General features: G+C 40.9%; 1 protein-coding gene across 1 annotated transcript; it reads left to right on the top strand.

The window, feature by feature from the left end:
* The first annotated feature begins 1484 nt into the window (after positions 1–1484).
* Positions 1485–5050, top strand: CCDC51 (coiled-coil domain containing 51). The gene is made up of 4 exons (XM_009284418.2): positions 1485–1742; positions 1875–2221; positions 2540–2704; positions 4185–5050. Exons 2-4 carry the CDS (start codon positions 1904–1906, stop codon positions 4959–4961), a joined length of 1260 nt encoding a protein of 419 aa, XP_009282693.1. The 5' UTR covers positions 1485–1742; positions 1875–1903; the 3' UTR covers positions 4962–5050.
* The last annotated feature ends 7833 nt before the right edge of the window (positions 5051–12883 follow it).

Here is a 12883-nt window from a genome sequence, read left to right as displayed (position 1 = left end):
CTCGCCGTGCTGGTCCGTAGGGTGCCGGCAGCGTAGTCTCGTAGCTCTGCGTGCGGTGAAAGGGCCCCCTCCGGCAGGGAAGGGGCCGGTCGTGTGGAAAAAACAGACCTTTCCCCCCCCTGGAGCGTGAGGAGCAGAGCTGCGAATGCGTGGTGGCGCGTCGGAAATTCTGTTTTTACATTTTGGCAGTGACAAAAGAGGCTGCTGCGCAGTAAGATAGGAGCCATAAAAGCTAGTCTTACTCGCCACCAATGTCTGCTGTGTGTAGCAACTGGGGTGTAAACCTCTTGAAAGAATATTTATGTCAATGACTGCAGGCAGAGGAAACTCATTTTCTTACAAGGGGAAGCAAGAGAGGGGCAAGGCGTGTTATCTCAGATGAAGCTTTCATAACTGCCTTAGGTCCTATTAACTCAGACTGAGATTGCTTTCTTTGTGGTCTCTTTGCAACTGTCTACATAGAAATTCTTCTAAAAATCTCAACTTTCTCTCTCTTCTTGCTATACTGTCTCAATAGCCTGAATATTTGGTAAAACTCTTCAAGTAGTAGTGCAATTAAAAGAGGGAAGTCTTGCAGTCTAGAACGGACAAAGTTGAGCTGAAGTTTTAGTACACGGCCTGCAACACAGAATAGGTGTTGTAACGGTAAGATGTATGAGTGATGCTGGAAGGAGAGAGAGAACTTACTTTGTTTCCATGTTGTTGTGGTTTTGATCTACCATATTATTATGCATATAAAACAACTGGTAAGATTTTCACAATGCTGCTTGGTGTTATTAGTGTTTGTTAGAAATACTTAACAGGGAATGAACCTGTGGCGTTCAGAATCAGTAGCCAGCTAAAAGCTGATCAAAAATGTCTTCCACTAGGAAGAATCCGTTCCTGTGGAGATGCCTGTATTTGCACGTATGTGATGTCATTAGCCACCTAAAATCAACATGGAAAACTGTTTTAAAATAATTTAAAAAAACTGTGCAGCAACTATCAAGCTTTCTCAATAATCCATGTTTTTATATTATATTAGTCAAAACCTAACACAGTCATACTCCAACTTCATATAAAACCTTATTTGAAAGTTTTCCTGTTTACAGTTTTTAGAGGAATGCACTCAGTAGAAGATTAAGATCTTATTTACAAATCAATAGACGATAAAGCATAACTAGCAGTTTGCTTTTGCAGTGTAAGCAAGAATTTTAAGCTCATTTTAAAATGCAGCCCTAGCAGTGTGTTCACTACCTGATATTTTTCTGATCTTGTGGCTCTTCCTTATGTTTTACTTTTGTAGGCAGTCTCATGAGAATACTTGTGTTCAGTTCAGCACTTCTGTGTTTTCTCTATGGCCTTTATGTTTTTTTCTTTGCGTTCTTCAATGCTTTGTGTATTTGTGGAGTGTAAGATAAAGGGAATGATCAAGCCCCACTTCTTTTCTTATTAAGATTTTTTTCCCCTCTCTGTCTTTTTTCCTTTTCTGTTCTTTTGCAGAATTGTTAGTACCTGTGACATGGTACGCCGAACTCAAATGTGAAAGCACAAGGCAAAATTTCATATGGCAATCACTTCTGTGCTGAAGCATTAAATTGCTCTGAAGCTACTACCGCTGGTACTGGATCTGCACATGATCAGTATTCATGCAGTGAGTGAATTAGTAATCGAGAAGCATGGTGGGAGTACTTACTAGCAGCAGAAAAGCAGGAATCTGTGGCAGAACTGCCCTTTGTTGAAAATTGTGGAAAGTTCTCCAGGTAAGTAATGGTGTAAAACTAGTGATGGTTTAGCCATTCTTGAATTTTATTGGGTTTGGTACACGTGTAGTTTTAAGAGGTATTAATCAGCCGCACTTCAATAACTTTTATTTTTCTTTTTCATCCTTGTAGCACTTTTATTCAGTGATTAAATTCAAGACATGGGGCCAATGAAATATAAGTCAAGCGTGTCCTCGGTGTCCTGTGGTCTGCAATATCACCATTCTTTGATAAAGTGGAGTCCAAAAATGAGTTTACACATAGTGCGGACTTACTGCTCATCAGCACCTAAGAGGCCTGAAGCCAAGTCTGCGATAGAAATGGCCATGGGTCTTCTTAATCGGCTGACAGAAGCTGGGACTGTTATGGGAAAAAACTCTCTTCAAAAAATGTCTGCAACGTGCAAGAGTTGGTGGGACAGATACGAAGAGTTTGTTGGAATTAATGAAGTTCGAGAGGCTCAGGGAAAAGTGACAGAGGTAAACGTGGAGACAATGTGGAAACTTAAAAATTATGGGTTAAGCTATATGAAGTATAAACACTGGCTGTGAGGCAAAAAAGATCCTCCAAAGAGAATCATGAGGTTTTTTTCTGCTTTGTCTGTCTGTGCAGTTACTATGAATGTGTTCTTGTCTATGCATGTTAGTAAATATAGCTTATCCCTTAGATTGACATGGAGTGTGGTTTGTTTTGTTGGTTTGTTGTTTTTTTTTTTCCCCAAAAAAAAAAATTCATATAATTAATGATTTAGATCTGTCTGGTAATAAGTCTCTAAAAGAAATACTTTTTCTTCTCAGGCTGAAAATGTCTTTATGATAGCTCGAGGGATAGTACGACAGGCTCGTGAAAACGTAGAAGCCCAACAGATTAAACTGAAGGAAATTCGGGACCGCTTAGACAGGGTCTCTCGGGATGACATCCAGTATTTAGAACTGGCTACTCTGGAACACAGGTTGCTGCAGGTAATTTGTTGGTACTTGAGCACTGGCAAATATGATGAAAATTTGTGTGCTTTGCTTCTGTCACTAGTGACTGTTTTTGTAGATGCAGTTCAGTTCTGACATACGGTGATCTGAGTTAATTTCTTATGATACTTGTTTTAGTTAATTATTATTGATGGTTTGATCTGCTACGCAAATTGTATATGTTAATGCTAAAATAGGGTAGTAAATTTGGAGAAGAAAGCTGAAGACAGTCAGCCTAGAAAATTAGTTGTAGTGGTGACCTGTACATGAGTAGTCAACAAAAAGCTGGAATTCAATGAATTAACCTTCCATGTGATGAGAGAAGCTCCTTTCTGGTTGTTAATCCATGAAAACTCTCTCAGCTGCCTTCTATGTGGCTCCGACAGCCAGGCAATTCAGTAAAGCTTTTGTCAGAGAGCAGCAAGAGCGAGGCTGCTCCGTGAGGGAAGGCAAGCAAGAAGATGAGGTTGACCGTAGCACAGGCTGGGGCCGTATCCTCACTGACAGAACGTAGTCCTACAGCACCTCAGCTGGATGAGCCAAGCAGGGCTGAGGACAGGAACGTGTTTATTAACAGTCCGTCAATCAGAGATAAAGACAAGGTAGCAGCCAAAGTCAATCCAGGAAATCCAGATGAAACTGCAGGAACAGCAGGGAACAAGCCTGGAAGCAGGTACACCTATGGCAAAGCTCAAGCAAGGAGTGGGTACCAACGCCTGAGCTTAAACGGGGCTCCTGGATCAGTGTGTAGAACATCAGGAAAGAACTAGAGAGCTGTAGTTGTCAAAATAGGGATTAGGTCTGTGTGGATGAGACTTAAAGAAGAACAGAGCTCTGCATGACTATGAAGAAAGGTAGAACTCAAGTCACTGCTGTCCGTAGGGTGGTGGTGCCATCTTACAAAAGAAATACAAGCTTGGAAGAATGAGAATAATTCTGGGAGATGCAGGGAGGAAGGGAAGACATTTCTCTGTGAGCAGGGTAAGAAAGAGAATGCAGAGGAATAAGAAGCGTGTATGTTCATGAGATGAACCTATCCAAGACATCCTTTCCAGTCCTATTTTCAGTTCCCGCTTAAAGGATTTAGAACTGAAAGGGAGAAGTGTGGTAAGGGTAGTGTTTGGAGACGTAAGCAGGGCTGAAAAGGTGTACGTTATGGGGAGGGAAAGACCTTGCCCGCTCATACCCCTTTTCTGTCATCAGCATGTGACAGATTTCTTGGTCTGTAATTCTTCTTCAGCTCTAATTCCTGATGACCTTTTCCATTTCTCAGTTTTGACTTAAAATGATGTCTCATTGACGTAAGTAGGATTAATAAAGAAAATCCCACACTAAAAGGAAAATTTCTGGAACAGAACTAATGGATGTTCTTAATTTCCATTCCTTCATCTGCACTGGGGTTTTGGGTTTTTTTCCTAGTATAGACTTTATAGCTTCATATTATACCTTCTCCTTCAAATCACTATATTTCTTGCAGGAGGAGAAGAGGTACCGAGCTGCGTATTTAAATGCAGAAGAATCCGAGAGAGAAAAATTCTCTCTCTTCTCTGCAGCTGTAAGGGAAAGCCATGAGAAAGAGCGAACAAGAGCTGAAAAAACGAAGAACTGGTCTATTATTGGTTCTGTACTGGGAGCCATTATAGGTGTTCTTGGTTCCACCTATGTTAATCGAGTAAGGCTGCAAGAACTGAAAGTCTTAGTGCTTGAAGCACAGAAGGGCCCAATAAATCTGCAAGAAGCCATCAAAGAACAGGCCTCCAGCCATTACTTGCAGCAGAAGGATCTCAGTGACGTCATAGCAGACCTGAAAAATGTGCTGCAAACAAGGACATCACAGGAAATAAAAGAAGGCGCTTTGTTAACTAGAGAAGACAGGAATGACTCCATAAAAATAGATTCTCTTTTAATTCCTTTAAACGAACAGCTAAACTACACTAAACAAGTCAGTTCATGTCTAGGGAGTTTACAACAGCAGTTTAACAGTTTGCAGGAAAGTATAGCGCAAATGATTTCTGAGGTGCAGAGTGTTAAACTTGCAGTCCATTCTAGACCTACAGAAAGAGCGATGCCAAGGTCTTCGGTGGAGGGTAAGGGCCAGGCTTCTGCCGTGAGAGATGTGATTTTAGAATTGTGTGATACCGAGCGGAGACTGGAAACGCAAATCAAGAGAAATTCCATTTACAGCACTGCGGTGACGTGTGCTGTGTTTGCTATTACTCTGCCAGTACTCTATATCATACTTAAAGGGAACTGATCTCTAATTAACTGCCACAATTTACTAGATTAATAAAAGTAAACTTGTACTTCGAGTACAAGTCCAAATAAAGTTGCATCAGCATTTTGCGTTATGCTTTCTCCTGTATATTTGGGAAACTTGTAAAGACTTAGTCCATCTGCTGCTGCAGGCTCCGTGTTAACAGTCTTTGTCATGCATTGTGGTTTTTAACTCCTCAAGCAAAGGAAATCCCACAGTTTCATCTGTTGATTTCATTCACTGCTTCACTCTTTTACTGCCTAGTCTTGTATATCATGCCAGTCAGTGACTTTCACTCTGGAGCTGTATTTGTGATTTTCTGTTCAAATTATTCTTTCAATCTATCATTAAGTGCTTCATGCATAATCCTTTATAATTTTTCTCCTGATTTCTTCATAGTTTTGCAATTTGTCTATACACAAAACATGAGGAGTCATTTTAGCAAACAGGTAGAAATATTTGTCCTGAAGTCTTTGTTTTGTTTTGGGGTTTTTTGGGGATTTTTTGTTTGCTTTTTGTTTTTTTTAATTCTAGATGCAGTGACTTGCGATATGACAAACAGCAGGGGCCATGTAAATAAAGAGGATTGGGGTTACCATGATACAATGTGGCTGTACAGCCAGATGATGCATTTAAAATACATTTAAGTTAGGTGTGGTAACTTTTTCTTAGGACAGGTTATTGTGAAGTATCCAAAAGCATTTCTGGAGCTTTAGCTATTTGTTACTGGTAACTCCATGTCCTTAAAGGCTTACAGGCAGGGAAGAAGGGTTCAGATACAGAGATGTATTAAGTATGGTGATGTTTATTCTGCAGATGCAAGCCAATTATTCTTTCTCTACAGACTCCTTAAATCATTCCCTAGGTATTTTGTGGTTTTAGTAATCATCTATGGAGCAGCAGATGCAAGCCAATTATTCTAGCTCTACAGACTCTTTAAATCATTCCCTAGGTATTTTGTGGTTTTAGTAATCATCTATGGAGCAATCACTTTCTTATCCTTACTGGTATCTCATTGGAACTCTCTCTGTTTTGTATTCTTTTTTCAATTTCATCGTGTCTGGAAATTGAAATGCTACTCTACAGCAGGTGCTTTTAAGCTAGTACGTTAATGGTAATAGCGTTATGCAAACTACTCCAAAATAATATTTGGAAAAAAGTGAAAGGTCCAGCTGCCTGTTTTTCCTGGAAGGATGAAGAACAGCTGATTGAGGAAAAATGCTTGTCTAAACAGCCAAACATCAGTATCTGTGTGTGGCCTAACACAAAGTTGTTGGTATCGCTGTGATAAGAAATAGTTTTCTCCCTGTGATGGTAGCAGATAAGCAAATCAGATGTGGAACTCCTGCTCTATGAGCACTTCTGTGGAACCTTTGCAGACAAAGGAGCGACAAGCTCACTTCATGGTGTAATGCCTTTGTGTAAGCATTTCAGACTGACTAAGTTGTGTTTAGTATGCAGTCTGCTACAGGGTTTTTTTTTTTCTATCAGCTCTTTATAGTTTCTTTTGCCCAGTAACCATATTAAGAGTTTGATGTTTTGATTATAAGCTCCTAAGACTTTAAGATCTTTGGGACAGGAACATTTGCTCTACGAAGCACCAACTTCATTTGGTATCATTAGGTGTTATTATAATATGACTGAATAAACAAACAATATTAGGAAAGATCTGTGATGATTCGCTACTTGTAAGGGAGATGAAGTATGCAAAAGGTGGTTTTGGGAAGGACCACTGCTGGTTTATATATTGATTGTTTGGAGTGTAAAGTGAATAACAAGCATTTGTCAGGGAAGCTGTTTGATCTGATGGCTGCGTCAAGAAGTATACATACAGATCAATACAATTTTTCAAATCTGTAATATTTCATTTTCTCATTTCACAAATATTTTTACAGTTTATACTTCGTGCAGGAGCTTGAAAATCAGAGACAAGTGTGTAATTAAAGGGAAAGGCGTAGTACAATGGTTCTATTTGTAACTTGCCGACACTAGTCACTGAGAATTTTGTTATGGTTTTGTTTGGTTTTCTTTTTCCTTCAGTTTAACTACATAAAGGTAGGCCCCCTTATTATGTAAATGGCTAAATTTTAGATACTCAGCATCACTGATAAATACATGAGCATGGTTTTAAAATGCTGCATGTTAGGCAGCTAAACTTAAAAGTCGAGGCAACACTCACTGAATTGTACTTGGTGGCATCAAAAATGAGTAGAGGTCCAAGGCTAAACTTGTGTACAATAAATAAGAGAATACAAAAACAGGGGTTGTTTATTGTTCTAAAGAGATCTGTTTTCTACCCATTTAAAGAAGGTATGATAGTAGGTAGCTTTAAGATTACCTAGAGTTACGGGAAGAAAAAGTCAGTCAGCAAATAAATCTGTGATAAATGAGAGTTTGAAATACGCAGCCTGAAATTTGAGAAGAGCTGGATGGTGTGATACGTATCAAGACGAAAATAACTGGATCTTACCCTTTGTAGGGAGTTTTGAAGATTCAGGAATAGATTCTGTGTGCAGCGTTGTACAGCTGGCAGAACTCACTGTTACAAGTGATTACTGTGGTTGTCTTATTTCTGCTCTTCCTTGCTAAATCCTCATAATTGAAGTGACAGCAGAATAATTTCAATTAGGGAAAAAAACTTGTAAATAACTGCGTCTATATAATAATTAGGAGGGCAGATTTGTATATTCCCTCAATCCTGGATTAATCATCACTCCATTATGGCAATGTTCTGAATGTGTAATTTGGTGCTGCGCCGTATGTGTACCCCAAAGCCAGAAGGTGTGGCTGCAAGAGCAACAGCTGTACCTTCAGCTAGCTGAAGGCAATATCCAGGAAGACGCTGGAACATAGACTATACGCATAATCTGTTCAGTACTTTTTGCTAAATCTTTGTCATGGTAATGCAGGCAGCAAATACACAAGTTTGAACAAAACCAGCACAGCTGTACAGAGGTGTTTGTTTGAGCGCTCACATTAGTTCAATACATTTGCAGTACCGACAGTGATTTACACAACGCACAATGACATCTCACTGCATATTTCCTGATGATTCAGCCATGGCTAAATGAATAGTTCGTTGCCTGTGCACTTCTGGGCTATTTTAGTTAAAAAAGAAAAAAAGAAAAGTGTTCTGTTGCATACCTATGGATTATTAACAAAGTTTATAATAGACAGTTGAGTTTCGCTTTTGGAATGAGGTCTCTCAGCTGAAGCTTTTCTCAACAAGAAAATTGTGCTTGCTAAGGCCTTTCGAGACTTAAATTCCTGCTCTTTCTGTGAGTAAAGTCCTCTCTGGGCAGGATGGCTCAGCTGGCCCTGTGTCCCAAACGCTCATCAGCCAGGAGGGATAGTGGCTGCAGTAGTTTGTACAGGTCTCGTGAGGCTGGGGACTGACTTAGGCATTGTGTATCGGTCAGAGAAAGCCAGTGCTGATTCAAGTTAATTCCACTGTCAATCAAGGCACAGAAGATAAGTTAAAGAGGGAACCAAGTAAGAGCAACAGGAAGCCCTTTGATAGATAATAACTATAGAAAAATGGGTGGCAGTGGCCTAAGCTTGGCCCATGCTAAGCTATTTTGAGTTCTTACTGCTCCATGAGAAACCACTAGTAACTCAAAAGCAAACAGCCTAGTGGCTATGGAAATAACTTTTAATGAGGTCACTGCAGACTTCTAACAGTAGGTGCATTCTGAAGAGAAAAGTTGCCATTCCTTCCACTCGTGAAAGGAATAGCAAATGTTGCTTATGAATACAGGACAAAAGCAATTACGTGTGTTATGGTCAGGATATATATATTTATTTATTAACACTTGAGTTTTTAAGAACCTGATTGGAATTTGCAGGTGCTCCTGTTGATTTCATTGTAACTATCTGTTTGGAAAAGACAGTTTCTTTCACTGAATACCTTCTAAAAACAAGTACTTCCATCTCATGGAGCTGAGGAGTAGTAGAGATGTCCTGTTTACTTCAGAAACAGGATTGAGATTTGCAGTAGGAGGGAGGTTCGTGAGCTAGGAAAAGGGAGTCAATGCTGGGTTTGTCCATAATATATTTAGAACTGTATTTTATTGCCAGATTTTTGCTAGCAAGTTATATTTGTAACCGTCCTCATAAAACAGAGAGAGGTGCGATTTCTGGTGTTTGGCAATTGGTGGATAATCTAAGAAGGTGTGGGCTTAAATACAGAAAAAAACAGCTGGGCCACAGTTTTTACTTTTAAGGAGAACTAAGCCTTCAGGTAATTATGGTTGTGGCAAGGTTTTGGAGTTTTCATCGTGGGAAGTTTTTAAGAACAGTTTAGACAAATATCACTGTTTGATACAGATAGAGACAGATCCTGTCCTGGCACAGGATGGATTCAGTCAAGAGTTTTCAAACTTCTGTTCTAAGAACTGCTGCTTTTTTTTTTTTTGCTTTTTTTTTTTTTTAAATAAAGTGGGAGAGTCTATGGACAGTTTGATGTCCTAGTCATCCTAGTGCAGATTATCCTATAGTGCAAGTTACAGCAGAATGAGAAAATGTTGTGCTGAGAAAATAATAGCTCAGTTTACTATGGGCCATGTTGTGTTAGGCACCAGGAGAGAGGGGGAGTGCATGTGTGCACAGCTGCAATAAAGTATGACCCTAAAAGTATCGCCCGAGTAACAATTTGCAGAATCAAATTTATAAGGTGATTTCTCAATCAATTTTTAAATACTACGCAAGGAGGTTTTTTGAAGGCTGTTTTTAATGGAACTTTGCACACTTCTGTTGTAAGCAGAATGTTAAATGGCTGCAGCCTACACTAGCCTTTCTGTGAGTTTGCCTGAAGCAAGCTGGCCCATTAAAGATTATTCTGTGTAAATACTGGCATATCATAAGCTCTCAGGAATTTCCCTGTGCTTCAAGACTTGTTTAAAAAAAAAGAAAAAAAGAAAAACCAAAACACATAGTCTGTGTTGATTCAGTGGGCTGATCACCCAACCCTCTGTATTAGTTTGGTGCATGTGATCTGCTTCATCAAATACATCTAATTCTTGCTCTTCGTGGAGGTGATTGTGACAATCTGTGTGGCTGGAGCCCTCACCTGTGATGTTGGAAAACTTGTTCATAGTGACATTGGACATGTCATGCACAAATGCTTAGGCCACAGAGCTCCACGACAAAGGGATCGTCACAAGCATCCCAAGCTTGTTTTGCTGCATTCTGCAGAGAGAAAAGTAAACCTGTGCAAATCGGTGCCTGCTAAGAGAGTCTCTTACTCTGCTGCTGCAAGTTCTGGGATGCTGGGCACTCTTCAGGCCGCACGGTCTGCGAGGCATGTTCAAAAGCAGATCTTTAAACATCAACAGACTGCTGCTAGCAAAACTGTAGGTGCCTAAATGAGGGTAATGCTGTTCCTAAATGTTCTGACAAACTGAAAACTTGAAAGGAACGGAGTCAGATTTAAAGTAGGGTAGATGTAGTCAACCTTCTGTCAGTCCCTGAATTACTGCTCTAAATGCAGTTTATTCCCAGAAGCTATAGACAGTATTCAGGTATCCCTCGTGACTTTCTTAACCCGTCTCATCCCCTGCTTGGAGGGGAGGAAGAGTAAGAAGAAAATCAAAAGGAGCATAAGCAGCTGCTAGCCTTGTGATTATCATAATAGTTACGTAAGAAACTTAGCTAACCTGCTTAGAACCAGACATGAACAAGGGCTTTTATAGAGGAGGATCCTTTATGGATTTACATATATTAAAAAAGCTTCTGAACAGATGGAAATCAAAAACTGTTTAAATTTGTTCCTCAGTATGTTTGTTCTTTGTGTGACGCTGTTTTCAGCTGTGTAATGTTTGAGAACTAGCTTTTTCTCTAGTTTATTTTTAAGAACTGGAAAAGATTTTTGTGCAGACCAATCAAAACTCCTCCCTGAAGAGGGAATGTGTAATCCCATGGTGGTTTTACAATATCCTTGTCACTCCGGAGGGCTGTAAGTACAGTAAGAGGGGGAGGAGGGGGGCACTATAACATCCTTCAAGTGCACAGAAGCTCTTCCTGCCCTGCTCCCGAGGCAGACCCTGCAGCCAGCTTTCTGCGCCAGCTCTGCCATGGGACAGAAGGAAAAGGTGCTCTTTTCCAATGTGCTCTCATGGGGCTTTTTGCTGCTTTTTAAGTGAAGCTTGCAGATGTTTTTTACCAGACGGAAGGGGCTGCAGGTTGGGACTGGCTCTGGAGGAAAGGCAGAAAGGGGATTAGTGTTTTGAGTCAGGAATGGGTGGGAGCAAAGAAAAATTGGGGTTTTTTTAACGCTCTTAGTCACCAAAAATGGATTTTGGTGGAAGCAATTTGAGTGCAGTTAAAATGTCTCTGATTAGTGAGATGATAATATTCTGTTCAGTGAGCTCTAACCTGAACAGCGATTCAGTGGGTAGGGTGTAGTAATAGGATGGTTTTGTCTGTGTGGGGAGAGGAGTGAGTAAGGGATCATCTCCTCATGGGCTCTGCGTACAGTGGGCCCTAAGGACTCCCCGGAATAACGAAGCGCCAAGGAGCAAAGGTCCAGAGAGGCAGCCAGCATCTGCCTTCAAAATAATCGTTCCTTTGGGGGGACTGTGATCGTGCTGCCAGATCTTGGGGACTGTTCGGCATCTCTAAACTTTCAGACATATTTTTTCCTTCATAAAATAGTTGCTTTTTGGGGCGGGGGTGGGAGTGTGAGAGGCTGATGGATTGTAACAAAGGGAGTAGATGTTCAATGACACTTCTGGACATGGGACTTGTACCAACTATGTTCCTCTGAAATGTCAGAAATGCACGTGGGAGGGAAGCCTGATTCAGACTTTCAGAGCAGCTCTGTGTCTTGAGCGGAGCTCTGTAGCTTCATCTAGCCAAAAAGGAAAAGTGATGGGCACCCCCGGGTATACAGGCCAGTGCCTGTTTCCTCTTCCTCGGAGTTTGTGTTAACCTACAGCTCCCGTATCACTTCTTCATGTCCTCAGATACATCCTCTTTTTCCACACAGAATTTGTGGCTGGGTGGTAAAGGCTTAACTTCATCTTATGTCTGGGATTTCCAAACACCTGGCAGTCAGCTCAGCAGGCAAATGGCCATGGGGCTGTGTAATTGTATTCAGTACATATAGTCGGTCACTGCATGTATTTAGCAAGTCAGTTGTTAGACTAACTGTACATTTTCTGATCAACAACACAACAGAGTCCAGCACATCTGGGGAACACAGAAGTTACAGTGTGAGCGAGAAAAATGGGAGCATTAATTCTGTCCCTCTGTAGAGCTGTTACTGACAGAACTTACCCCTAATTCAGAGAGAGGTTTTTATGCAGTCAGTTCTCGGGGGCAAGAAATGCCTCTGTCTTTTACACAGAGCACCAGCCTCTGCTCTTCCCATCACTGGAGCTTCCAGCTTCACAGGAGTAAAAATCACAAAACCAGCGGTCAGTTTATATTACACATATCACTTCAGGCGCTTCTGCTTTACAATGCTTTTGTCTCCACCGAAGCCAGAATGGTATGTTCTTCACTGTTTTGTAACTATGCTTTTGTCACATTCTTGAGCCTTGCTGATGTCCTGGTTCCCACATACTCTGCAAATGGGAACTGTGCTCTATCTCAGCCGCCCGATGCCGTGTTTGTACAGGATGATTCCTAAATAAGTAGAAACTGGTTTGGCTATCAGATTCTGCTCCCTGTGCACGCTGCATCGCTGTAGATTCCCACTCACCCACACTTCTTGGCTGAAGACAGCCGAGCACAAAGGCTTGTCGAACCAAACACCAGTTACATTGCTACAAAATACTGAGAGAAGAGAAATGCTGTGATTCCTTCCAGAATATATACAGTTTTAAATCCAGCTCTCCACGTAGGGGTGGCAAACGCCTCTGGAAGAGCGGTTTGCCCCGTGGGCCGGCTGATAGCCACGGCTTTTTTTGGCGGTAGCATCC

Source organism: Aptenodytes forsteri, unplaced genomic scaffold (genome assembly GCF_000699145.1).
Source record: "Aptenodytes forsteri isolate BGI_AS27 unplaced genomic scaffold, ASM69914v1 Scaffold53, whole genome shotgun sequence".
NCBI classification, from domain to species: Eukaryota; Metazoa; Chordata; class Aves; order Sphenisciformes; family Spheniscidae; genus Aptenodytes; species Aptenodytes forsteri.
This window is presented reverse-complemented; position numbering and strand designations above follow the sequence as displayed.